Here is a 25,773-nt window from a genome sequence, read left to right as displayed (position 1 = left end):
AAATTTTATAGATTTTATAAAGCCACTAGACTTCAAAGATGAAAAATGATGAGTATATGAATCTAAAACATTAGACCTTTCAATTTTGTAGTCGTGACTACAGTCCTGTGGTGATGATATTGTCAATTCTACTTTTTATTTAGATTCAGCTAAGTTAAATTTAGCATGACTATATTCAAATAGAATAAATCTGTTACTAAGATGAAGATTGAATTATAGGTAGACAAAACACTATTATAAGAAAAATAAATTTCAATAGTGCAAAGTTAGTCACATTTTATTTAAGAATGATAGCTACATCTACACTTATTATGTTTCTTGTCTGTTTCTCTCACTAGAATCTAAGTTTGATTGAGTGCAGGATTTTTGTCTGTTTTGTTCTCTGACATATCCCCAGGGCTTATATCTGTGCCTAGCAGATAGCAGACGCTTAATAAATATTTATGAATGAATAAATGAATTTCTCAATCAATTTTATTTAATAATAGCATATATCATTACAGTGTATCAACATATAAATAACAACATACACAAAGGAAAGACAAATGGGGAAACAAGCAAGGCCATATCAATTTCAATCAGAATGAATGACTTCAGGGCTGCAACACTCAGCCTTCTGTTATGTAGATGTCTATCTTGCACATGGTAACAATGTCTAGTCAGTTCCATCTGTGTGAGGAGTTTTCAATTAAATTTGGGGATTATTACACACAGGTGCAAATGTCTCATTCATTGAAAGGAATCAAGGTTTTCTCAGAATGAATGAGATGGTGGAGATGCCATAGGTCCCAGGTTACCATTTTCAAAAAAAGCAAATACAAAGAACAATTTCAGAGAAAGGTTTCTAGTTTATCTTTTTGAATTATTGAATGATTATGCAGTTGCAAAGAAACAGAGGTATTATTTATCTGAAGATAACATATTCATACAAAGGACAGATACTAGTAATACACTATGTTGATAGCAAAATATTGATGATATCACCATCAAACAACAGATAACATTACAGAATATTCTTTATCTAGGAAACAGTTGGATTTTTCCATCATTTTAACTTATTTTTTTTTGATAGCATGCTCCCTGAAAACTAGACATGCTTGCAAAATTTATTCAGCATTTTGGTTTTAAGAGTTATATCTCCAACCCCTTTAATTACAGGGGTGGAAAGGAGAGTCTATACATACTATCTATAATGTACATTAAAACACTTTATTTCACAGTGAACAGGCAAAATTTGGAAAAATAAACTTTAAAGAAAACAACTGTTTATATCAGAAATCAAACACACAAATTCATGGATATTACTTCTAGAAAATCTATCCTTATAATTAAGAGTGATATATAATTTCATCATTTATGTACAATGACCTCATTTCAAGATACGGGAGTTAATGTAAGAATCACTAAGTGATTCTTTTTCAACAAGTATTTATTTTGAGAAAGATGAGGTTTATTTCTTCTTTGTTCTAATATCTCAGAAAAGTCACAGAACTTAAAATTTTTTTTCTGGTAGTCCAGAGTTTGGTGATCCAGGAAGAATCCCACATCAAAAATTAGCTTAAATTTACTACCCCGTAGAACGAGACTCGCGCCTTAGTTAGGAATGGTCGAACCGCGTGGAACTCATTTCTTTCTTGATCAATTTCTTAAAATAGGATTCTTCATCAGAGGCTGAAAAGAGGAGGACTGTACTGAAGTATGACTTTCCATTACTGTGTCTTTTTTAGGAAAAGAAATATATATATTGCTTTTCAAGTCCCATGCAAATATTACAAAATTAAGTTGGAAGGTATGTATATTTTCATTCTTACATAGAACTGCTGTTGGCTGGTTTGCATTCTAAAATCATAAAGTTCTGATCAAGGTTTGGCAGATTAACATTAAATTGCTAGCTGGTGATGCAACACAGATAAAATGAATTGCAATATATGGAAGTTTCGCTCTGGCATTTTCATACTTTGATTTTAATGTTAATTTTGAGAATAATTTGACATTACCAAAAACCTAAAAACTAAAATTACACAAGCTAAAAACTCAGTTACATAAAATACTTCCATTTTATTTAGAGTAAGGGCATCATAAATAATTAAAAATATGTTCTGCCTAATGAGACAGTGAGCTGAGGATAAATAACTTTAAATTAGATAGAAAAGGTCACCGATTGTTGATCTCCTTGACTAGAATTAACTCTAAAGGGCATGTTTGACTTTACAAGAGAAAAATATATAAGGTATCCTATCATTTGAAAGGCAATTTTATGAGAATCTCTTTGGAAAAGCAGCACTAAAATTTAGAGTATTTTTCATTTTGTGATGTGACTGAAAAAAGCAATCAGATTTTTCTTAGTTCTTAGGAGAAATCCAATAAAATACATTATGTATTTGTCACTGGTCAGAGAGAAAAACAATCGGTGCACAAAACCCTTTTCTCATTAAATATAGATTTAAAAGTTCCTTTCTAAAGCGTTCAGTTGCATAAAACATGCTCATTAAATTCTTCACATTCATAGCTTCACTATTATGGACAGACAATACAAAATAATTATCCAGTGATTAAACTACCTGAAAATTATAATTTTAAACATTATTACATTGATGTTTTAAAAAGCAGAACAATAATAGTATGGGGTTTACTACTAGATATTTTTATGAGATTGGTTGTCGAATTTTTTCATGTTCACCATTTTATCCTTCAGAGTCTTAGCATTTCATACATTTCATACAACTAGAATATGACAGTCTCTATTTTTCCAATCTGAACATTTTTCCAAGAAAACAAGGCAACAAAAATAATACAAATAGAAGCATTCAGGACAAACCTATTCAAAGCCTCCACAACACACACATCACCATGCTAAGTGGAGGATATTACCTCCCAGTCACCTAGCTGGGGAATTAAAATTGCCTGTGAACAAAACGGAAAAACATAAAGCATAGACCAAAACTTACCATAATTGTGGTTACAACCACTGTTCTATTCTCAATAGCTGCTGTGTCATTGCCAAGAGTGGGTACATCTTGAATCAGAACCAATTTATCCATGTCATTCCAATAACCAACCTACAAACAGAGAAAATCATTGAAAACACGTTTTAGAAGCATTTCCTATAGTTCTTATTGGAACAAAGAGGGATATAAAAGTGTCTGGAAATTCTCTTAATTGAGGATGAGCCAGTTTTCCTTATATTTACCATACTGCCTGGTTACACATATGGCAATTATACAATTTACGATCACAGAGCAGTCAAAAGACATCGGGAATGTGTCATTTAAAAGTGAATATAAATACATATAGAATATCATTTATGTTGGTTCTTTGATTCTTTCTCCTGATGGACTGACTGGCATCCTCTTAAATTTCTTTATGTGATTTTTTCAGTAACTTTACAGGTCATAGGGTAAAATGAGGAGGGAGATTTACAAAAGGGATATGGAAGAGCTATTTTCAAATAACCAAGACTTGTAAAGGAATATCGAAATCATTTTTGGATTAACCACTAGGTACCAATCTTACCATTTCCAAAAGGCTAAATGCATCAGAGATGAGTATTAATGAATGATATTTTCCCTTTCAAACATTTAAATTTGTGTTTTTATTTTGAAAACCTCACATTACATTCTCATTTAGAAAAAACAACAAAACACTGTTCCATAAAAGATATTAAGTAATTGGTTAAGCTATTTACAAAGTAGTAAAGTCCAAGGAGGTCCTTTGTCCCTTAGTTTCTTTGTCTATGCAGACCATTAAGTGATAGTAATGACTACTATTACCATTGACTGCTGTCTCTGTGGCAAACACAATATGTGATGTTTTTTCGTGCACTTTGGTTTATACACAGAGGTAGGTACTATTATCTTGCTTAATTGAGAATTGAGTACTCACATTAAGAAGTTAAATAAATTATGCAAGGTTATACTTTAGTGGGGCCAGTACTCAAAACTCATGTCCATACGACAGCAAGTCTATTTACGTTACTGTTATGTTACACAGCTTCCCAAATAGTTGTTGATGTAAAACTTGCCAAACTTCTTTCTTGAGTTTCTGGATGTAATTGCCAAAATGTGTTTGTGAAAAACAAACAAGCAAACCCACAACATGTGTAATTGCTCTCTGTTAGGTATTCACTACTTGTTGTAATTTGTTTTGGAAGTCCTTTTTACTCCCTCCAAGTTTCTTCACTATTATATTAATATTTGTGAACATACTGAAATAAAGTAAGTATTAACATATCAGAAAGAAGCACTGTATTATTTACAAATGTTGCATATCTAATTCGATAACAGATGAGGAAAATTATTTTCATTAATTTAACTCACTATACTGGTTTGATCTGAAATTATGAGTATCAACTCAGCAATTATTTTCAATTGTCCATGAGAATCTACTTATAGCTATTTAATAATTCAGTAAAGAGTCCTCTCTGGTGGCAGTGGGGTTGAGGACAAAGCATTATCAACCTTCGGCAGTCACTGCAGCACGAATTTGATCCCTGGCCAGAGAGCTAACCCACAGGGCACAGCAGACCTCTCCTGTCTCGCCCGCTGCTCCACTCAGCAGTGTATTTCAGTAGATCTGTCTGTTCTGCTTCCAACTCTGTCTCTGGGAATGCTTTCACCACCCCGCACCCCAGTCTATACCTCAGTTCTTGTATGCATAAATAAATAAATCTTTTAAAAAAATCAGTGAAAAATTTCATTTAAAGACAAGTATGCCTTTGAGCCGCATCCTCCCCTCAATCCTACATATACTTTAAAAAACTACCATGTCGGGCCTCCCTGGTGGCGCAGTGGTTGAGCGCTGGGTTGCGAAGCTGCCCGCAGCCTCTGCAGCGCCGGTTCGATCCCTGGCTGTTCCCCAGCCACTGGAGGAGGGTCCCACATGCCACGCAGACCTTTCCTGCCGCCCGCTGCTCCCCTCAGCAGTGTACTTCGGTCCTCCTGCCTGCTCTGCTCCCCGCTCTGGCTCTGGTGAATTCTCTCACCCTCCCGCACTTCTGACTGTACCCAGTGCTTGTATAAATAAATAAAAATAAATCTTTAAAAAAAAAAACAAACTACCATGTCACTTGTTTCCTGTATTTAATTCTCCTTTCCACATGGCAGCTACATGACAAGAAAACAGGTTTTCCAGTTTAGCATTCCATTAAAATGCACCCACACTACAGATCTCAGCAGCCTAATCTCCAGGAAAGGCAATTTTTCCTTATTTATGACTTCCCATAACAGATAAACCACAGAGCTGGGACATATCCTGGAGAGTTCTCAGATGTTGTCAAGACTGACATTTTGCATTTAAAAACAACATGTGAGTTTATCACTATCTATTCCCCAAAACAATGACTATGATAGATCAGTGATAGATCTCACATGAGCCATGAATTTATTGGAAAGTAGGCCCTGACGGGACGGACAGTGACAGAGGGGACAACTTTCTAAAGAAAGTAATCTTAAATATTGGCCCTTGTCCCTCACATGAAATGGAGTTTCTCTCGTTAGTTCTTCACATTTTACAGTTTACTAACAACTCTTCCCTCTGATCTCATTTACTCAGACAAAAAACTAGGTATATTCCTAGAGATTGAAATTGGATGAAAGAAATTTTGTAGTGCTAGAGCAAAACTATGAAAGCATTTACTTGTTTGTTTGGATTTCTCCAGGTGAATAGTGTGCAAACATAACTATCATTTGGCACATGAATAATCATCTCTATTAATGGTGGACTCTGCTTGAAATGCACAGATTGCCCCTGTTGCACTCAAAGTTGGTACCTTGGAGAGCAGAACTGAAAAGTTGGCTTATTGTTCATACCAGCACTAAAAAGAACCCTTATGGGACTTGGAACTGATAATCTTTTCTCAGAGTCAAAAGTGAGCCCTGGAGTTAGGTGAGGCGCCTTGCTTTTCATCACAGCCCACCTCTTTCTAGATGAACACCTCTAAACAGGAGATATATGTATTGGCATTGTATTGATCCAGGCTGAGGGAGAGGTGGGAAAGACTTAACTAGTTAAAAAGCAGTTTCAGGGCATTGATAAAGAGACACAGGAGGCAAGGAAGGATAAAAGTCTGGCTCTGCCTAGGGGCCAAGCCTCTGTAAGCAGGATATAGACAAGAGCTGAATTAAGCCAATCTGAGACACTTTGTAGGTGAGATCTCCAAAGCCTTCTCAGATTATGCATCTGTCACTGAAGGTTTTAAAGGGGAAGCAGGTCCACTGTTCCAAAGAGAGTTCCAGGTTCCAGACACCATCTCTCTCATACTCATCTTCTGAACCTTCCCTCGCAGTACCTATCCTTTCCTCTTTTACTGTCAATTGAATTGTACGCTTATATTGTTGCCATGTGAATTTCCCCCAATAAAATCACAATTATATTGTGATTATATGAGTAGCCTGATTGTGAGCGAAACCTCTTCTCTTTGGTGGAAGCCAGCATCTTTGAGATCTGAAACTCTCCCCAACAGCAGGTTACTTAGTTTCTTTGAGGCCTTACTTTTCTATAAAATGAGATATATAAATCTTATTGTCAGATTGTTGTGTGCATTGATTATAAAAATGCACTTAAATTTTCCACTATTGTGTCTAACATATAGCCTGCTTTCAATAAACATAATTTTTACAATTAAAAATTCCTGAAACCTTGCAGTTCCGGTGCTGGAGTGTGCCTATTGGTGTCCCTGAGGGTTACTGGAATGATAAGAAGATTCCACCATCTTTAGGAGATGGGGCTTCAGAAAGAGCCTTATGGGCTCTGCTTAATGAGACACTCAATCAGTTTTCCTCTTGTAGAAGTCAGACAAACTGATGGGCTGACTCTCTGATCTATTTTCAAAGACTGCTCCCTTGCTGGCAAGTGCTCTATTTACAAGAAGGATGGTTTGCCTTTCAGACATATTGCCTACTTTCAGCAGTGTGTGCTTCTCATGGTGTCTCATTTTTAAGTTTCGTATTCCTGCCAGAATGCCAAAGCTGATCACTGCCTTGGAAAAATGAAGATAGATGAGTATACACTGTTTCACACTTCATATTTCTTTTACAGCCTTAGATGGGTGTCAGATGAATATGAAGACATACTGTTTATCAAGTTCTCGACTTACTCTTTAACTCTCCCCTCAAAAACCCATACTTTTTGTTACCATCGTGGTTCATTAGGTCATGAAGAGACTCAGTACTATAAATAGCCCACCTGTTACCGCCACTAGCTATAACCAGTTTCCTTTTTCCATTATTCTTTCTATTATAGACAAGCCATTTTACTCTTTGTACTTAATGTTTTGTGAAATCTGAAACTGTCTTCTGCATTTTAGAAAACATATGTGTACATGGCTGATTTTACAAGCTCTGGTTTGTGGCAGGGAAGTTTTACCTCTGTCCACCAGTTACCAGATTTTTAGGAGGTCTGTAGAGTATTCTGTCTACTGATAGCAGAGGGAACTTGATTAAAATAGGTCATTCTTACTGGCTGTGTGCAGGCAGAGTGAGTAAAAATGGTGCTTACATGGAGCCCCCTAGATTTCTTCCGGGGAGCATGCCTTATTCCTTTGTGTGGGTAGTGTCCCTACCAGAGCCCCTCATACTGAAAGGGAACCGCTAATCAAATGAAATCTTTCCTGTTTCCTGCTAAAAGAGTCACAGGTTAGGTGCAGTTAATAATGCAAAGTAAATGTAAACAACAAGTTTTGCCTCTCTAAAGCTGATCTAGATGAGATTACCTAAAGGAGGTCACATTTTAACAGGGCCATACAGCCTCCAGGTTGATTGATCTCCCAGGGCATCTTTGAATACCTGTCTTTTGTCACAAACTTTTGTGCTTACTGACCAATGTTATCAATGTAATCTAGTTATGTATAAAAGAAACCCTTTGTCCCTAGACTGGTGCTCACACCTTAAGGGGCTAGCCAGGTCTGGGACCTCATGCATGAATAATAAAGCTCCTCCAGACTTCACCATTCCTGAAATACTGCTTATTCTTCCCCTGCCTGGATAAAAGGCTAGAATTTATTTCTGCAACAATACAGTGTGGTTTCCCTGCTGTCATCCATCTCTTTTTGACCTTATGTAGGTCAGGCGAGGCTCCAGTTTAGCCTGGAGGCTGCACTTGAGGAGATACCACCAAGAGGCAGAAAAACTAGAAATGGTTTTCATGTAAGCTCCAAATCTCTCCTCCTGCATATCCAGGAGCATATTCCATGAGAGACCAGAGAAAAGCACAACTCAGGAAGTCTGCCATTTTCCATATATAGTATTAACAGTCCTGCCTCCAAGTTCTTGCCCTTTCCATTTCTGTCCACTCAAATTTTAACTTCAAGGCAAAATTTAAATACCACCTCCTCCTGGAAGCTTTCCTAGATTTGTTTTCCTCCAGTTGGAAGAAACCTCTTTAGAACATCTACATGCAACTTTCACTGTCTCCTTAACTGTTATATGAACTTACTGCATTCTGCCCTATTAGAAAATAAGCTCTTTCAGAGCAGGGTCTCCTCACGTGGCAAATGCTATAGAAAGGCTCTGGAGTCAGACACATCTGAATTAAAATCTTTGTTTCACTTACAAACATTGGATAAATAATAACAAGTTAGTGGACACCATAATTTTTTTATGTGAAAAGGGGAGATAATAGTGCTCATATTATACTTCTGTTGTGAGAACTGAATTATACATGTCCAGTGCTTAGAACAGAGCAGACATTTCATAATTTTAGGTATCACTACTACATCAACACAAGAAAGTATATTTGGGAAAGTTTCTGTAGATGAAATCAAGGGTCAAAACAGAGTTTTTAGATAACTTGACCACCTCTTTCCTTGAGCCTCCTACCTTATCCTAGAAAAATGAATGTTGAAAAAAAAATGAGTTTGTGATAATGTTTATAACCAATTACTATGGTAAGATTGTATGGTCCCATTATAAATAGAGTACTTTTTGGATGTTGGTATGCTAATCTACCTAGTTACATTTTTTTAAAAGATTTATTTATTTATGCATACAAAAACTGGGGTACAGGCCAGAGATTGCAGGGGTGTGAGAGGATTCATCAGAGACAGAGTGGGGAACAGAACAGACAGACTGACTGAAATACACTGCTGAGGGGAGCAGCGGGTGAGACAGGAGAGGTCTGCTCTGCCATGTGGGTTTCCTTCTGGCTGGCCAGGGATTGAACCCTCACTGCAGAGGCTGCAGATTGCTTCATAGTGCTGTGCTTAACCCTTTGTGCCACCAGGGAGGCCCTACCTAGTTACATCTTAAGACGAGTTACCTTCCAGATCCCAACTATCTGGCACCTGTAGCCTCCTGAACAACCTCCCTGGCTTAACTTAATGGAGAGTCTTATGTGTTTTTCTCCCTCCTCTGCCTAATAACAACCTTAATTCTCTAATCTTCCACCTGTTTACTCCTTTGCTTATTTGAATGCCCATAGGATTACTTCATGAATATCCACCTTGTCCTAAATATGCCTACCCATAGAAGTTGTCTTCTTTATTCTCTCTTAAATGATTTCATAAATAACTACATGGAAGTTAGTATGTCTCTTACTTGCATTCTGTGCTTTCCTGAAGAGTAAATTTTGTTTTTGCCAAGCCTTTAAAGAAATATTGCTTCCATTTTGGAAAAAGGATATGAACAGTGCAAGAGTTAGTTTATTTCAGCTTTGGCACACCACTGATTGTGAATTATATTGTTAGGGGGAAAAGGATGTCCTAAAGCTAATTCCATACAGGCTTTGTGGACTCCACCCCCACCACAGGCCAAAGCCAAAGACACTGGGAACTCCAATCCCATCACCACCAAAGGGAAGGTGGCTGGGACCTGAGGGTGGGGTTAAGCAACCAGGTTGATATAAAGGCAGACACGTGGGCTTTGGGAGCCCCCCATTTTGGCTCTCTGCCAGCTCGCAGCGTCCTGCCAGCTCTGAGAGTGCCTTTGGGTTTCCAGGTCGGCGGATCGGGTAGGACACATTAAAGACTTTATTTCCCTATTTTCTCCCTGGGCTGTACATTTCCCTTATTTCCTTTTCCCTTGTAAATAAACCTTTTATTAACCTTTTGTGTGTGTCTGTAGTGGAGTATTAAGTCCCTTTTAAGTGCGCGGGTGAAGACCCACAGCCAGGAACCCGTTCAAAAATCGGGGCTGCTCTATAACAATATGACACATCAGATTATTTCACACAGATTATCAAACAAATTTAAAAATAATGTAGAATATACAGCTATCTTTCACCTATACGGCTTCAAAATGTCAAATGCAAATTAAGAAAACAGTTTGCGCAACTCACCTTTCTAGGTCCTGTGCTCTTTAACTCAAACACATCCATGGTATAATTGACCCTACGTCCATAGTGGTCAAACTGAACATTTCCTGTGAGTCCTTGAATTCGAACCTATGAAAGAAAAAGATAACCAATACACACGCTCATTTTCCATTTCACTGATAGAAATCTCCACTTCATCTGCTAGGCTGAAGTATAAGCAACTATTAAGTATAAGCAACTCACTGAGAATCAATGGTTATTTATGCTCGAGGGATAAGCAGGAATATCAAAGGAATATAAAAGCCATTCTGCTATACACCTAGAAAATGAATATATACATTTCGTGTATATATATATCTATATAATATGTATACATATATGGTAAAGTTCCCATTGCAGCTAACAGAATATTTCCTCCAAATTGAAGTATTTTTATAGGAATGGAAATACGGTCTGTTTATAGATACTTTTAAGTTTTGTCTATATCTACTTGATGAACTAAATAACCATGTAAACTTCATAGGTATTTTCTCCTTGCTGATATTAAAATTAAGATATAAGAAGTTCAAAAATATATATATTTGAAAATATTCAAATGTACTTTATTCCAAATTTCCTTTTAATTTTTAACCCATTGCATTCCAAAGCACTTTAAAAGACTAAAGTAGACAAATTACTTACTCCAAGGTTACAGGGCAATATCTACTAAAATTATCATTAGTAGTGTTTGCCGAATATTTCTGGCTCTTGGCTATTCTGGACCAAGGTAGGCTTGCACTTCCCAAAAACCTTGTGTCTTGTGATGCCTATGTGACTCTTTCTGACAGATGTGTTGAGAACAGATGTGATGAGTGTCACTTGCAGGTCTGAACATTACCAGGCAGTTTCAAACTTCCCTGTCACTCTATTTCCCTTGGTAGGACTAGGATGGTAGCTGTTCTGTTAGCTTGGGTCCCTGGTCACAAGAGCAGAGTGCGCCTCCTAGTCCAGTGTATGTGAGGGAAAAATACTCCTTCATTGTTTTAAGCCACAGGACTTGGGGTTGCTCATTACTGTGGCATAACCTAGTTCATCCTGACTATGCATCTACATAATATACAAACACACCAGTATTCTACCCAGTATCCTATTTAGAAATATCTCAAAAATTATATTGGCTTGATATCTTAAAATGCAATTTGCAAGATGCATTTATTCTCTTATTTTTTCTTGAACAAGATGGTGAAATAAATTGTGCTTGCATAAATTTGTGAGTTACCTGTTTGAGTGTCCTCTCCATGTCAATTCCCTGTCCCCATGGAGCAGCAGGATTTGCCAGACAATCTCCAGCATTTCCTCTCCTTGAAATATCAATTTTCTGCCTTCTAAGATTTCGGAATGTTTCAGCCATCACAAGGACTCCATCATAAGTCAAAGCAGATGTGTACTAACAAAATGAAGGGGATTATAATTGTAAATGTTAAAATCTTATCATTCACTTGAATAGTCTGGGAGCTCTATGGGTTTATGACAAAGCATTAGCCACTCAGAAAGTCAGCTAAATTAATAGACTCGTTTTAAAAATTTCTGTTATCACTGACTGGAAAACTGTATATCAAATCTTACACTCTGATTTAAAAAGAGAAAACACACCTTGAAAAATAGAAATTCAAATGTGAAGTTTCCCATCAGTTGGGAGAAGCAAGCCCTCTATGTGAGGTGTTTTTGTTGTCCAAATAGAAGCAACTAATGTGTGGAGAGCTAAGTGCAGTAATGCTGCCATCTGCCTCGATGGTGGAATCCCAGCAGGGCGGGAATGTTTTACTCTTTCCTCCTTCACAATGCTTAGTAGTGCCTAGAGGTGCTTCCTCTCTGAGACTTCATCTATGGTTATTGACTTGAAATGTGTGGCTTTTTTCAGTACTTCAGAAGAATGAGTGTGATTGTTTTTATTTTTTGGAAATAGTATGCTGTGAGTGCGCACAGGAAGGTTAAGTAATTTGTGTACATTTCCACTTAACCTAGGATCACAAAGAAGAAGAGAAAGGAAGTGTATACCATCTACTTTCTGGTGACCAGCCTCTGCTTCTTTTTGAGAAAAGATAACCTCAGGAAAAGGTGACTAAGGTTTAGAGAAGAAATATGGAAAACTAAGAGAAAAGGGTAATTTCTTTAAGTGCAAAATGCAAAGAGTAAGAGAAAACTTTTGGTAGAGTTTGATTAGAGAATTCCTAAACACTTGAAAAATATGGCACAATTTTCTTGACACATGGCAGAGCCACATCTATTAATCGTGGGTAAAAACACACTACACTATCTCTTTCAGGAATCCCTTATGATGAATTCTACATGATTAATGCATTTGGCCTATATTAGGAACAGTTTTGTGCTGTGGAGTGCGGAGGATGATCGCCTTATTTGCCGCTGGTAAATGAAGAAAATTGCTTGAAATTTGCATTCTAGAGAGTAAACTTAGACAACCATTATAATGCTATTACCATTATACATAGCAGCCAGCATTCCAGGAAAGAGAAATACCAAAAAATGGGTAAGATAAAGATTCTAAATTCTAACAAGAACATTTCAATGGTTGAGGAGCTAAATGAAAAGCCTTTGTCAGAAAGCCTTAGGAGTTAAGTAAATTAGAGGTCTTGCTATATATATATTCTTCAAGGACATGATAGAATAGACTGAAGAATAGCTACACACCCTCAGAAGTGGTGGCTGAAGGAAATTAAGGTTACAGAGGTGCTAAACCAATGTACCTCCTCTCCTCTCTGGATCAAGCCATCGCTGAGTAGAGGAAGCCAACAAATCATTTTTGTAAGACAAGAAAATAAACACAAGAATCAACTGGCACTTACTAAAGATATGAAGAGCCAGGGAAAATGTGTTTTAAGATCTAGGGAGAACAAAAGAAAAATATTGTTGCTTTTCCAATAGGGGGTAAAAAAACTGAGAAGAGATGGCACCAAAAAGTGAGGAAACACACTTGCTGTATTTTAAAAGGCCACCCATTATATAGAAAACAAACAAACTAGAAAAAAGAATAGACACTACACAGTGGAGCAGATCAAAGGAGACAAGTGGCAAAGCCACTGGCATTCATTGTGCTGAGAGTGGAACGAAGCAGTAGTTTAACTGGCCTCACCTTTTCAAGGGATGCAATTCTTTTCCATATCTTTTATATTGCTAAAGTTCAAGAAACACTTAGGAACTCAAACTTCAATATGGCATCTAGAGAACTGATATAAATAAACACCTTCTTCTAGGGCAGGGTAAAAACCAGATCTTGGCCTCAATTATTGACTGCTTGACCAATGATGAATGATGGACTGAGGTTTTTTTTTTTTTTTTTTTTTTTTTAAACCAAGGAGCCACACCACACTGTTGAGAAGTTTGAAGTCTGTTTTAGATACTAAAGCTCCCAGGGTTAGAAGATCTTAAAGAGATGGTTTATAGACAAAAGGTGAGATAAATAATGGTTGGACAACAGAAGATGTGAGGAAGGAAGAAATGAGATAGTTTTTCTTAAGGAAGGGGACAAGGAAATCTGCATGCACCAATGACAGAGTGAGGGGAACATATTGTACAGCACACAATGCAGATCAGAAAGGAGTTCATAAGGAAGCTTTGCGATTTTCTTTTTGTGTATTAACACTTGATATAACTGAACTTTGGGAATGATATATCTCTGGACTGGTTTTCAGGCAAAAGGCAGACTGAAAGACTTCTGAAGCTTCCTTTAGTCCTGAAGATGATTTATAACTTAAAACTTTTTATGCTTTCATTTATATCATCTAAGTGTGAGAGCAACAGAATAGAATGAGTGGACAATGTGCTTGTCCAAGACTTATGCTTCTGTCCCAGGCATTTCATGGACCTGCTCCCTGACTTAGGGACAGCCAATCTACACACATTTAATGTTTTACATTTATTAATCTGTAAAATTAGAGGGTTAAATCAATACAGCCAATAGGGAAAATTTTACAATTAGGAAATGGAAGAGCTGAGACCTCCTTTCTCTATATTTTAGTTTTCTAAGTTTGAAATTCCAAATTATATTTGGCTATTATATTTGGCAATGTTTTACTAGAATACACTGTTAGTGAGAGATTAGCAAAAATTGTTAAAAACGATGATGCTTTATTATATAGGCACTCAAAACTACTAAATTTCTTATGCTGTCATTTACATGATATCTAAGAAAATAATCTATCTTCTCAAGTGAGAAAAAAATGTACTTTTGATCATATATTTCCTAGCTTCTTTTGCAGAAACTAGTAACATACTTCTGTGACATCAGTCAGGAAAAAACTAAACAACCTGACTTACACTATTAATTTGAAAGAGAAATTTTGCAGAAGCTTGCACATTTCACATTTCTATCAATCTCCCAATTTATCCAATATAAATCACTGTACAAATATTAGTTTTTAATCTGAGTGGAATAGTTGCCAACAGTTGCTCACATTTAAAGTATTTAGTTAACAAAACTTTTAAAAAACATAGTTTCTTCATGGAAATCCACCTGCAAAGTAGTAGTAATAGTAATAATGAACAACTCTACTCTTAAACAGAAATCAATAAATTATTAAGGACTTACTGAGCACAGTGACAGCATCTTTCTTAAGACTCACTACATTTGACAAAATATTAATAGAAGAAATTGCATAATGAACTTTCTATCTTCAATTTAGAAAACACTAAAAATTATAAAAGATAATAGCAAATACCTTTGGTGGAGTCTCAGATCCTGGATACTCCCTCTGATCTAGTTTCTTCCAGCGATCCATAAGCTTGGTTACCATAGGTGTATTAAAGTCTACCAACTGGAATCCTGTCACATTGGCCCCACCATGTATAAATCTCTCAAGAGAAATGTCCTTGAATCCCTATAAAAATCAATATGATGGTTTGTTAAGTTCAAGTCATAATGCATTTGAGCTCTTCAAAGGTAACTCAAATTAATGACCAATATGTATATCCAACTAGATTACTAATAAAGTCATGGCTAGAATTAGGTGGTGGAAAATCTAGTTATGTCAATTTAGCTGTGAGATTCTGTCATTCAAAATGTAAAAATTGAGAAAAGGATATGAATTTTTCAGTTCCGTTCAACTCAATTTAACAACTATTTCTTGAATGCCTCTTTCCATCTCTACTTCCCTCCTTTCCTACCTTGTTCTCTCTTCCTATCTTGTTCTCCCTTCCTCATTTTCCTTACTTCCCTTTTCTTCCTTCCATCTTCTTTCTTTTATAACTACCCTGTTTTTCCCACTAAGCATTTAAAATACTCTACAAAAGTACGTACTCAATACAAACTATAAAACAATTACAAAAGGAGAGTAAAAAGCATATTGACAAAGTAAATTAATAAAACCACACTCATAAGTTATATCATTTATATTTACTTTGCTTTTTGTTTTCTTTCAGTACTTAGATAAAGTTTCTTTTGTAAATGTGGATATATTTCAACTGTGTTGTGGAACTAAGGCAAAGTGTTTTGTCTATTTTTTGGTGGAAGTAAAATATGCAGCTATGATCCTGTAGCTAATAGTAGGAATCAGTGGAGGATTTAGGAAGTAGAGAAAGACTTGGGAGTTACTAATTCTCCTGAATGTGTCTTAGCCCATGATTTTGGAAATTTCTGCCTTTTTTTTTTTTTCACTTTTTTAAAAATAACAATGGAGGTTGTCTTACCAGCCAATACATGCATACTACTGTTTGGTTATCTAAGAAGAAATAGGTCAGTCTATTGGCAACTAAGCAAATTGCTATGGAAAGACCTAGATTGTGGTGTACTCATAGCTAATAGTGAATGCTGGGTTTATTTTGCCAGGCACTGTGCTAAGTACATTACACAAATTACCTATCTAATTTAGTAACTCACAACATAGTTATGAAATAGACCTTACTCTTAGCTTTATTTTACAAATAAGGAATCTGAGACTCAGCGGGCAAAGCAAAATTATCATTCAGGAATTCAAGTGGAACTAAGACAATGCTCAAGTTTGCCTTTTTACTCTACATTCCTGTGTGTTCTTACACGTGTTTTTAATTTTTTATTTATATTTTTATTTAATTTTAATATATGTGTTTGTTTTTTTTGTTGTTGTTTTGTTTTTGTGGGACCCTCGCTGGTGGCCGGGGATAGAACTGGTGCTGCAGAGGCTGCGGGCAACCTCGCAACCCAGTGCTCAACCGCTGCGCCACTAGGGGAGGCCCTTAATATATGTTTTTAATTTTGGTATTTATCATAACGTCCCTAGGAAAGGCAGGGTGATATTGCAGAAAAAAGCTCAGGCTCTGAATTCTACCTCTGTAACTTTCTTGCCTTTAAGTTTCTCATATGTAAAATCAAAATGATAATGCTATAATAGCTAGCACATCTGGCTTGAATTCAGTAAATGATCACTACTATTAACAAATTTACTCCACAAATATTTATTTTATGCCCATTATGTGTCAACTAATTTGACAGCTCATAAGTAACATTCTGATTTCCAGTGAGAAAGAAACTAGGCACCAGAAAGCAAACCTATGTTTCTGAATGGGAAAAAACACTGTCCATCAATCTCTAGCTAGTAAATGTCAGTTGAACATTTGTTTCTACCAGAATATAGGACAGACCCACAGGCAGGAAAATTTCAGTTTTCTAAAACCACAGTGATTCCTAGTGCATTACTGCTAATTGATGACATTATTATTCTCTTCAGCAGTGGCTGAGATAGAAGGCCTGCCAAGCTTGCTTCCAGGACCTGAGCCCACAGCTGCAAGGCATGCCGGCAAAGCAGCAGCCTTTAGAAAAAGCACCAGACGTGGTGTCTAACTGATAAATAACAGCCACATCTTTTTTTCTGATTTCATCTTGTCATTGTGCTGAAGGTAAAGGAAAAAAAATGGCCACATATGATTATAAACACCTCTTGGTTAAGATCTGAATGAATGGTGAGTGGCTAAGTGAATTTTAGCTATGTCTATTTGACTACAGGTGATAATTTTACATATTTTAAAAATAATTTTATATAGAAAATTCATATGATTTAGAGGAAGAAGCAGTTTCTTTAGAGATACTAACTTCAGTGGCTGTTTGGATTTCAGTTTTTGCCCAGAGAGTATGGTAGAACTCAGAGTTTTGGGCAAACTGCAACATAAAATTGGTAACTCCTCATTCCTGGAAATTCAGTGGTTAAGCAACTAAGTGAACAGTGCCTCAGATAGCAAAGGAGAGCCTAGGGGAAAGGCATTCTACTTGTTGAAATGGCTACTGCTGCTGCTTGCATTTCATAATGGTTGGTGATCTCCTAAAAAATGATCAATTTTCAACTTGGTTTTCCTTTTACTTCTATTTACAGTTCACACATCCTCTGGAAGAAAAGTGACAGGGGATAAAGAAATGTTGAATAAATTACAAGATTTCAGATATTCAGATGACTGTTGACATAAAACTATAGAGTCATCACCTCATAAGTGTTTACTAAACATTCATCCTTTAGCTCAATGTAATAGAGATAACCTTTCTGCTATCTTGCATTTCAGATTCACAGGTTGATTAAATCACATTGAGATAGCTCTGGTGCAGTTAGCAGAAGGACCAGAAGTATAGTGGAAGAGAGCTCCTCTTAACATCTTTTAAAAATTAGATTGTTGGGCCTCCATGGTGGCACAGGGGTTAAAGACAGTGCTATCAAGCTATTGCCAGCCACTGCAGCATGAATTCAATTCCCTGGCCGGCCAGGGAGGTGACCCACATGGCGCAGCAGACATCTCCAGTTTCACCTGTTGTTCTCCTCAGCACTGCATATCAGTAGATCTGCCTGTTCTGCTCCCTACTCTGTCTCTGGTGAATCCTCTCATCACCCCGCACCTCTGGCCTACACCCCAGCTCTTGTATGCATAAATAAATCAATCTTTAAATAAACAAACAAAAAATTAGGTTGTCAAGAAATTGACTTAGAGAGTGAATGTTTGATGATTAAGTAGAGAGATGATAGATTTAGGCATGCATAATGCAGAAAAATGAAAAAAAATATATAGGAAGCATAAAGAATGAAAAAGTATGGGAAGCATAAAGAACAAATTAAAACAATGTCTCCACAGTCATGGAATTTTAATGGGGGGAGCACTGCTTTTGGGTAAAAATGTACTAGGCTGCAAATTTTGTGAACTGAGTTCTAGTCTCCATTCTGACACTAACTAGGTACCTAAATGTCAAAAAAAATCACATTACTCTTTATATCTTCATTTTTCCTCACCTTTTAAATGAGGCATGAATGGGGTGTGCACGAGTGTGTGTCAGAGTGTGTGTGTGGTGTGGTGAGGAAGCTGTGGAATATGCTCAGTTAATCTGTAATCATATAGCTTGAACATTCTATAATTTGATACTTCTTTATATACAGAATCAGGTGTTTCCCTAGATATAAGTTGAATATATTTAAAAAATTAAAAATCTAAATAAATGAGAGCGAGATTTTCAGAATTTTTCTTGTAGGTGCAATAAATGTCATTAATTGCTTTTGGTGGCCATATTTACATTATCTGACTGCTGGAGGAGAGAAAGATTTAAATGTAAATTCAAAGAATGTTTCTAAGGCCAGATTTCTCTTAAGAGTGATATGGTTACTTAAGCAAATGGTCACTGTGGGGCTATATAAGGTATTTACTTGTCTGTGAGTTGTTTATTTATTTGAACTTACTTATTCATTGTAATCAGACAGGACAGTTTCCATCTTGCTTTTGATCTGTGTAATCTTGGGAAAATTACACTGAATCCATTTTCCTATCTATTAAATAAACATCTATTTTAAAGATTAACTAGGAGAATCATGGTACCATAATAAATACAATGACATGAGCTGGGTGCTGAAGGATAAGCCGCCATTCGTAGATAAGGTTGTAAAATAAAGACCCATTTTCCAGGAAATCTAGTTAAAACACCCTGCTATATTTATGCTCTAGCCAAATTGTAACAGGCAGTTGAAGCCAAAGACTGGTACAGGTGGCGCCCCCTGGAAGGGAGGATTGATAGCTCCAGGCAAAATAGCAAAGTATTGGTGGGTGGAGACCCTGATAAGAAATATGAGGGACTGCAGAAGCAGCCTCCAGGGGATCAGTATTCAGAATTTCAGCGTTTTCGGATCTTCAAGAATTCCAGTTGAAATTAGAAGGTTATTGTGGGCCTCTGAAGGACATGAAGAGGCTTCCAGCAGCCAACCTTAGTTCAGAGGCTTTGCAAGTAGCCAAGCAACTGAAAGCGTTTCCAGCTTCGCTGCTGTTATAGCCTGAAAGGAAAGGGAAGATGCCATCTTGGGAGCACGACCTTTTGTTTGGGATAGGAGTGCCACATCCTCAGTAGCGGGAAGATACCATTTTGGGAGCTTTGTGAATAGGTCTTTAAAGCACTGGACACTGCTTCGGGTAAGGTAACAGCCATTTGTGGTCTTGTTATAGGACAGGGAGAGGGGCAGCCCAAACCCCGCAAACCTGCCTATTCTAAATGGGTTCTGCCATCCGCCGCATCAACACAAAACATAGAAGACTTTAATGGGAAGGAACTTTAATACAACTAGGAAACAATACAGGAAAGGCAAATAATCTAGTTTCTAAATCAAGCACCCAAAGTTACCCGTCCCCTCATGGGTAAAAGTCCATCCATATGGGATTGGCCCAGAGCAAGGCCCCAAAGCCTGCCACAAGTCTAAAGCATCTTCCAGTGGGGACCCACAGCAAAGGGTCACAAACAACCGGACAAGCCCGGAAGGAAAAGAGCAAAATCAACATCAAGATAAAAGCTGCCATTGTCACCTCCCCATGGGTCTCACCCACATCTGTGTCACTCGTCCACAACCAAAAAACAAGCGCAGTTTCTTCACATGTCTCTAGGCTCCATCCTGCTTCCTTTCTCAGTCTCTTCTGCAGCTTCTCCTCTTTCTGCTCAGTTCCACCCTCCCTTGGGTGGGGCAGGGAACCTCCCCCTTTCCTGGGGACCACCCTGTTACAGTCTCAGTAACTCTGTTTTCTCTGGTTTATTAAATAAATTCCATTTTTTTTTTTTTGTTCTCTAAACCTGAGTAGTCTTGCAATTAATTGGCACGTGGATGAAGAACTCAGACAGTGACCTGTAAACTATTTGGGCACTGTCCTTGGCCAGTTTTAGTGCCTCTTGCTGTCCTATATAAAAATCACCCAATAGTTTTCTTTACATTCCTCCCAAACAAGTTACTTTGCTTCAAATTCCTGTGGGTTTCATCTTACTGACTTAAGGCTTCTAAAGTATACAGACAATACTCAAGATCTGTGAGTGTTTCTGTGGGTGAAATAAAAAAGTGGAATTAAAGAATAATGAAGTCACTCAAATGCAAACTATGATTCCTTCTAAGTTACTAAATTGAGTTAGAAAGAAAGACACAAGAAAAAAGACATCACAGAACTTATATGATGAGGTATCAAAATATTGGCACACAGTCCATCACAATACAGAACAGCTTATCTAAGTTGCTGTGTGAAGATCCTAAAATTGCTATTGAGAAATAATAGCGCTAGGGTAAGATTATGACTAAATTGGCCCTGTGTCATAATTATTATTCATGATGGTTTTTCTCCTCAGGAAACTATGATACAGGCAATAATGACAGCCACATTGATTTTTTTTTTTCTCTTTACTTTTTCAATCTCTGTTTTCTTCCACTGTATTTCTTCTTGATGCAGAAAAATTGGGTGAGGTATTGACATCTGATATTTACCAGCCTGTTGCTCAATTCTTTCCTATCAATCACTACTATCCTCACTCCCTTCTTCTTATAGTGTATGATGCCACCAGTCCCAGCTCTTGGGGTGGACATTTTGGTAAAGTGCAAGGGAGCTTGGTATTAGGATTGAGAGTCAAGTTACCAAGGTTCTTCATTAACCTTTCTGAGATAGGTTGAAGGCAGCTGACTCTCTTCCAAGGAATTGTCTTCAGTGAACATCTGAGAAAACTCTGGGGTCAAGGCTGTGTTAAACTTCTTTGATGAATACATTGACTGCCTAGTCACAACTTGAAGACACTCCAGAATTTTGGGGTTCAGGTAGAAGGTGATGCTGAAATTACTGTTAAAGTAGCCTGGAAAGAACTATATAGTCCACAAAGAGCAAGAAAAACCTGAACTAATAAAGCCTGGAGAGGGAAAACTGCTCCTGCCTTTTTGAGTTTGCAGGGTACTGATGTATTACTTGTGGCTGGACCACAGGATGTTGGACAGTATCTGGTACAGAGGAAGTTTAAAAGATTTCATGAATAAAAATAATGCATGCATTCTATACTATGGGTGCATAGGGTGATTGTGAAGCCAGAAGTGGGGCTATCAGATTGGATACATAGGCACAGCTTTTTGGAACAAGTGATTGTTAACTAGCATTGGGTGTGTCTGTTGCTAGATATGACACATAAGCTAAAGCTGTGTAGATAAAGTTTTTTTTTTAAAGATTTATTTATTTATACAAGCACTGGGTATAGTCAGAAGCGTGGGAGGGTGAGAGAATTCACCAGAGCCAGAGCGGGGAGCAGAACAGGCAGACTGATGAAATACACTGCTGAGGGGAGCAGTGGGCGACAGGAGAGATCTGCAGGCCATGTGGGACCCTTACCGGTGGCTAGGGATTGAACCGGTGCTGCAAAGTCTGCAGGCAGCTTTGCAGCCCGGCGCTCAACCGCTGCACCACCAGGGAGGCCTGAATGAGGGATATTCTTAAAGGGCTTTGTGCATTAAGATAAATCCTTCATCCTAAAGGATGTTATTGGTGCAGTGCTTAGATTTAAAATGCTTAATCTCGTAGAATAGGTAACTGCTGGGGCAATCACTATATCATTTTGAGAGAGTCACAGGAAGTTCAATGGAGGTGGGAGGTGATAAGAATTAGCAGGTGATTAGGGAAGACCAGAGGGTCTTTTCCCTTCATGAAGGTGTGATTATTTTTACAATATTGCAGCGGGAGTTAATGAAATAATTAAACAGGATAATGATATGACCATACCTATCTTTAAAAAAATAACTGGAAGCAAAGTGAACAAAGAACTGGAAAAGAGAAAGTCTACGGGCAAAATTGGAAAGCAATTTTCTCATTTAAATCCATGAAAACAGACTAAGTAAACCAGCAGGTAATATTTTCCTGTCTCTAGCTTCTTGGAACTTTTTAGGAGAGAGCTTTATTTATTGGGATAACATGTGCTTACGCCAGTACCACTAGATATTGGATAAGTCTAAATACAACACATGTGTACCCACATTCTAGCCACAAAAAGTACCAAAGAAGGGGCCTCCCCAGTGCGCGCAGCGGTTGAGTGCTGGGTTGCGAAGCTGCCCGCGGCCCTCTGCGGCGCCAGTTCGATCCCCGGCTGCTCCCCGGCCACTGGAGGAGGGTCCCACATGGCGCGCAGACCTCTCCTGCTGCCCACTGCTCCCTCAGCAGTGTACCTTGGTCCTTCTGCCTGTTCTGCTCCCGCTCTGGCTCTGGTGAATTCTCTCACCCTCCCGCGCTTCTGACTGTACCCAGTGCATGTATAAACAAACAAAACAAACAAACAAATAAATAAAACATGCCTCTATAAAAAAAAATAAAAAAAAAGTACCAAAGAAGGAAGATTTCAGCAATCTTTCAATCTTATAATTTTTTACCCATTTTCAATTTGCAACTGTTAATAATAGTGACAGTGAAATGTCATGAATGGGAGAGGTACATGTCCACTCACTTAGATATCAGGCACAGTTCATGCTGTTTAGATGGTGTCAGTTCTCTGTGAGTCTTCTTGGACCCCTCATCAGCCTAATGTGTGAGTGATATAGGGAAGGGATCCTCCTTTTTTAGGGCTTGCTGGAGGTGAGATGCCAACATGCTGCAATAACTACAAAGGCTAAAAGTATCAGTGGGGCATAAGAAACTTAAACCTATTCCCATTTCATTAGAATATGATGCATGGGACTGAATCATAGTTAACTGAAGACACAAACTGGACATAAAGATAATTAAAAGGCAAATTTAAATAATGCTGAAGTGCACTCACAACCAACTGTGTCCTTATGTTTATGTTACAGAGGTGTCACTATGAAAAGAGGAGGAGTACTATAGAGCACTAAACTGGCACCATTTTTTCCCGCCCCCACTTACATGCAGCCACCTTGGATTACAAGTCCCAATATGCCATGAACCAGACTTACTGAGCAGGAGAGCTACTGGGAAGTAGGGGCGGAGTAGAGCAGATTACATAACAGGGAAGGGAGGGCCTGTTGCTCTCCTGTGACCCAATTTGCACCTGATAATGCTAGGAAGGAAACTTGGAGGAGACATGCTGGAGAGAGGCATTATTGGTAACTTTGAATTCTGAATTTCTCCTACAGTTCCAGCTCTTTGGACCTGCTTAACCCCTTTTTTGTGGTTTCCCCGCCAAAAGGTACTTTTGGGGCTCAGTGGCCCTGCTTCAGGCTGACAGTTTGGCTGTGCATTTGCCCATGAGGGTATGGGTAATTCTGGGGAGGGTTATTGGGAAACTATTATTAGAAATACTCTTCTCCCTCTCCATGCACACTAATTCTGTTGAAGATTTGTCACAATAAGAGTTTGTTTCCTTTGTTTTTGTGTGGTGACTGGCTGCACTCTTTTAGAGCATACACTCCTAAGTAGTTTGGGACCCCTGGGTGGCTCCTAAAATTGAATAATATTTTATTTACATACATGGACCCGGCCATCTGTATTTTAGTCAAAGAATTTAATTTAAGAATCCCAGATATTTGTAATATTCTGTAAGTTGTTTCTCTGTTTAGAGGACTGTTATTTTAAAGAATCCAAACATATCTATATTGAAATTCTGCATCTATAGGAAGTTAACCAATTAGGAAATAAGGGATTCTTACCAAGTTTGCAATGATATAATGGTAGCCTTTAACATGCTTCCAACACTCACAATCTGTGAAGAAATAAGGAAATAAGAGACAATCAATTTAAATCTTACTGAATGATTATATTCTCTAACATAGAATTTAACATTTCTAGCATACTTACATATGGAAATATGATGAGAAAATATATAGCTTCCTTATAAAATTGATTTACTTTAATTAGGAGAAATTCAGAAGTCATTAAAAATTAAGTAAAAAAAAAAATACTGCTTTAATTTCAATCACATTGTATAAATGACCAATCATTTCACTACACCTTGTTCAGAAAACTAGTATGCTATGATCCCTGCAGGGAATGACAATGTCACAAAACAATCGATAGCTCAGATACATTTCAACATGAGAAATTTAAGTTAATTTCTGCACAGATAATTTAGATGTGCTTAATTTACTGACAATTTATAGAAATGCATGATGGATTGTGGATGTCTATGACTCGTAAGAATGATTCTAAGTAGATTATATTATTGTCCTAAGCAACAAGTAAGGTTTTTTCTGATATCACAGAATACATAGATAATTCTTACCGAATATGGATACAGCATTATGCTATTATTAACAAACAAAACAACAAACAAGAACAAAACAACATCAAAGTGTTTTTCTCTTTGCTAAATTATTTTTTTTTTTATTTCTAAGAATGTTTTATGAATGCTTAGGAAACTGGGAACAAAAATTTTTGAAAAAGGAAAAAACTGTATTATGTAAAAGTTACAACTTTATTTCACACAAAACAGAAAACTCCTTTTCTATAAAACTGAAAATTACTTCAATGAGAGAAAATGTAATGACAGTCTTTATACCTCATTGGTGTCCTCCAAGGTAACAATATAACATTTCATATGCTTTCATCATATTTAAAATTTGAATTGTATTTAATATTTTAATATTCTCTAAAATAATATATATAGTTACCTGTATATAAAAACAGAACAAAATCCTTTCAAATCCAGAACATATGAATTGTGCTAAAAAAAGCAGTTTTGCCCACATGGCTAGGGTGAAATGTAATCTCTGCTCATCTCATCTTTTCTTTTCAATTGTATCTAAGATCTTCTGTTTGTCTTTAAACATTTGCAGTTTACTTACTATTTTTTGCTTATATTGTTCAGAATTTGTTGTTTCCTGACCATGAGGGTGAGCCTTTAATAATTCTAGGAAAATCTCAGCTAGTATTCCTTAAAATAGTGCTTTGGGCCTCCCCTGGTGGTGCAGTGGTTGAGCGCTGGCTGCAAAACTACCCTCAGGCTCTGGAGCGCTGGTTTGATCCCCGGGCCGCTGATGAGGTCCCCACATGGCGCGCAGACCTCTTCTGCCGCGCCCACTGCTCCCCTTGTTAGTCTGCCTGTTCTGTTCCCTGCTCTCGCTCTGGTGAATTCTCTCACCCTCCCACACTTCTGACTGTATCCAGTGCTTGTATAAATAAATAAATAAATCTTAAAAAAAAAAAAAAAAAGTCATTCTGTGTTGCTTCTACCAGATAGTAGAATGGTGGCAGTGCTTGGAGCACTTTATTGATTATTATTTAGCTTTCAGATTCCCCAGATCATAGTGTATGGAATAAATTCAAAATAGGATCTACCGAAAGGTGTGACAACAAATCCTCAGAGAAGAT

At 37.4% G+C, this 25,773-nt stretch overlaps 1 protein-coding gene across 1 annotated transcript; it reads right to left on the bottom strand.

Annotated features, from left to right (window-relative positions):
* Window positions 1–1,314: 1,314 nt before the first annotated feature.
* On the bottom strand, window positions 1,315–25,454 carry LOC119260151 (glutamate receptor 4-like). Its single transcript, XM_037529027.2, has 7 exons — window positions 25,400–25,454; window positions 24,114–24,166; window positions 14,961–15,119; window positions 11,504–11,671; window positions 10,270–10,374; window positions 2,949–3,059; window positions 1,315–1,671 (listed from the first exon to the last, which is right to left on the bottom strand). Exons 1-7 carry the CDS (start codon window positions 25,452–25,454, stop codon window positions 1,639–1,641), a joined length of 684 nt encoding a protein of 227 aa, XP_037384924.1. The 3' UTR covers window positions 1,315–1,638.
* Between the last annotated feature and the right edge of the window lie 319 nt (window positions 25,455–25,773).

This window comes from Talpa occidentalis, unplaced genomic scaffold (assembly GCF_014898055.3).
Source record: "Talpa occidentalis isolate TD23 unplaced genomic scaffold, MPIMG_talOcc4v2.1 talOcc4.581, whole genome shotgun sequence".
Classification (NCBI taxonomy): Eukaryota; Metazoa; Chordata; class Mammalia; order Eulipotyphla; family Talpidae; genus Talpa; species Talpa occidentalis.
This window is presented reverse-complemented; position numbering and strand designations above follow the sequence as displayed.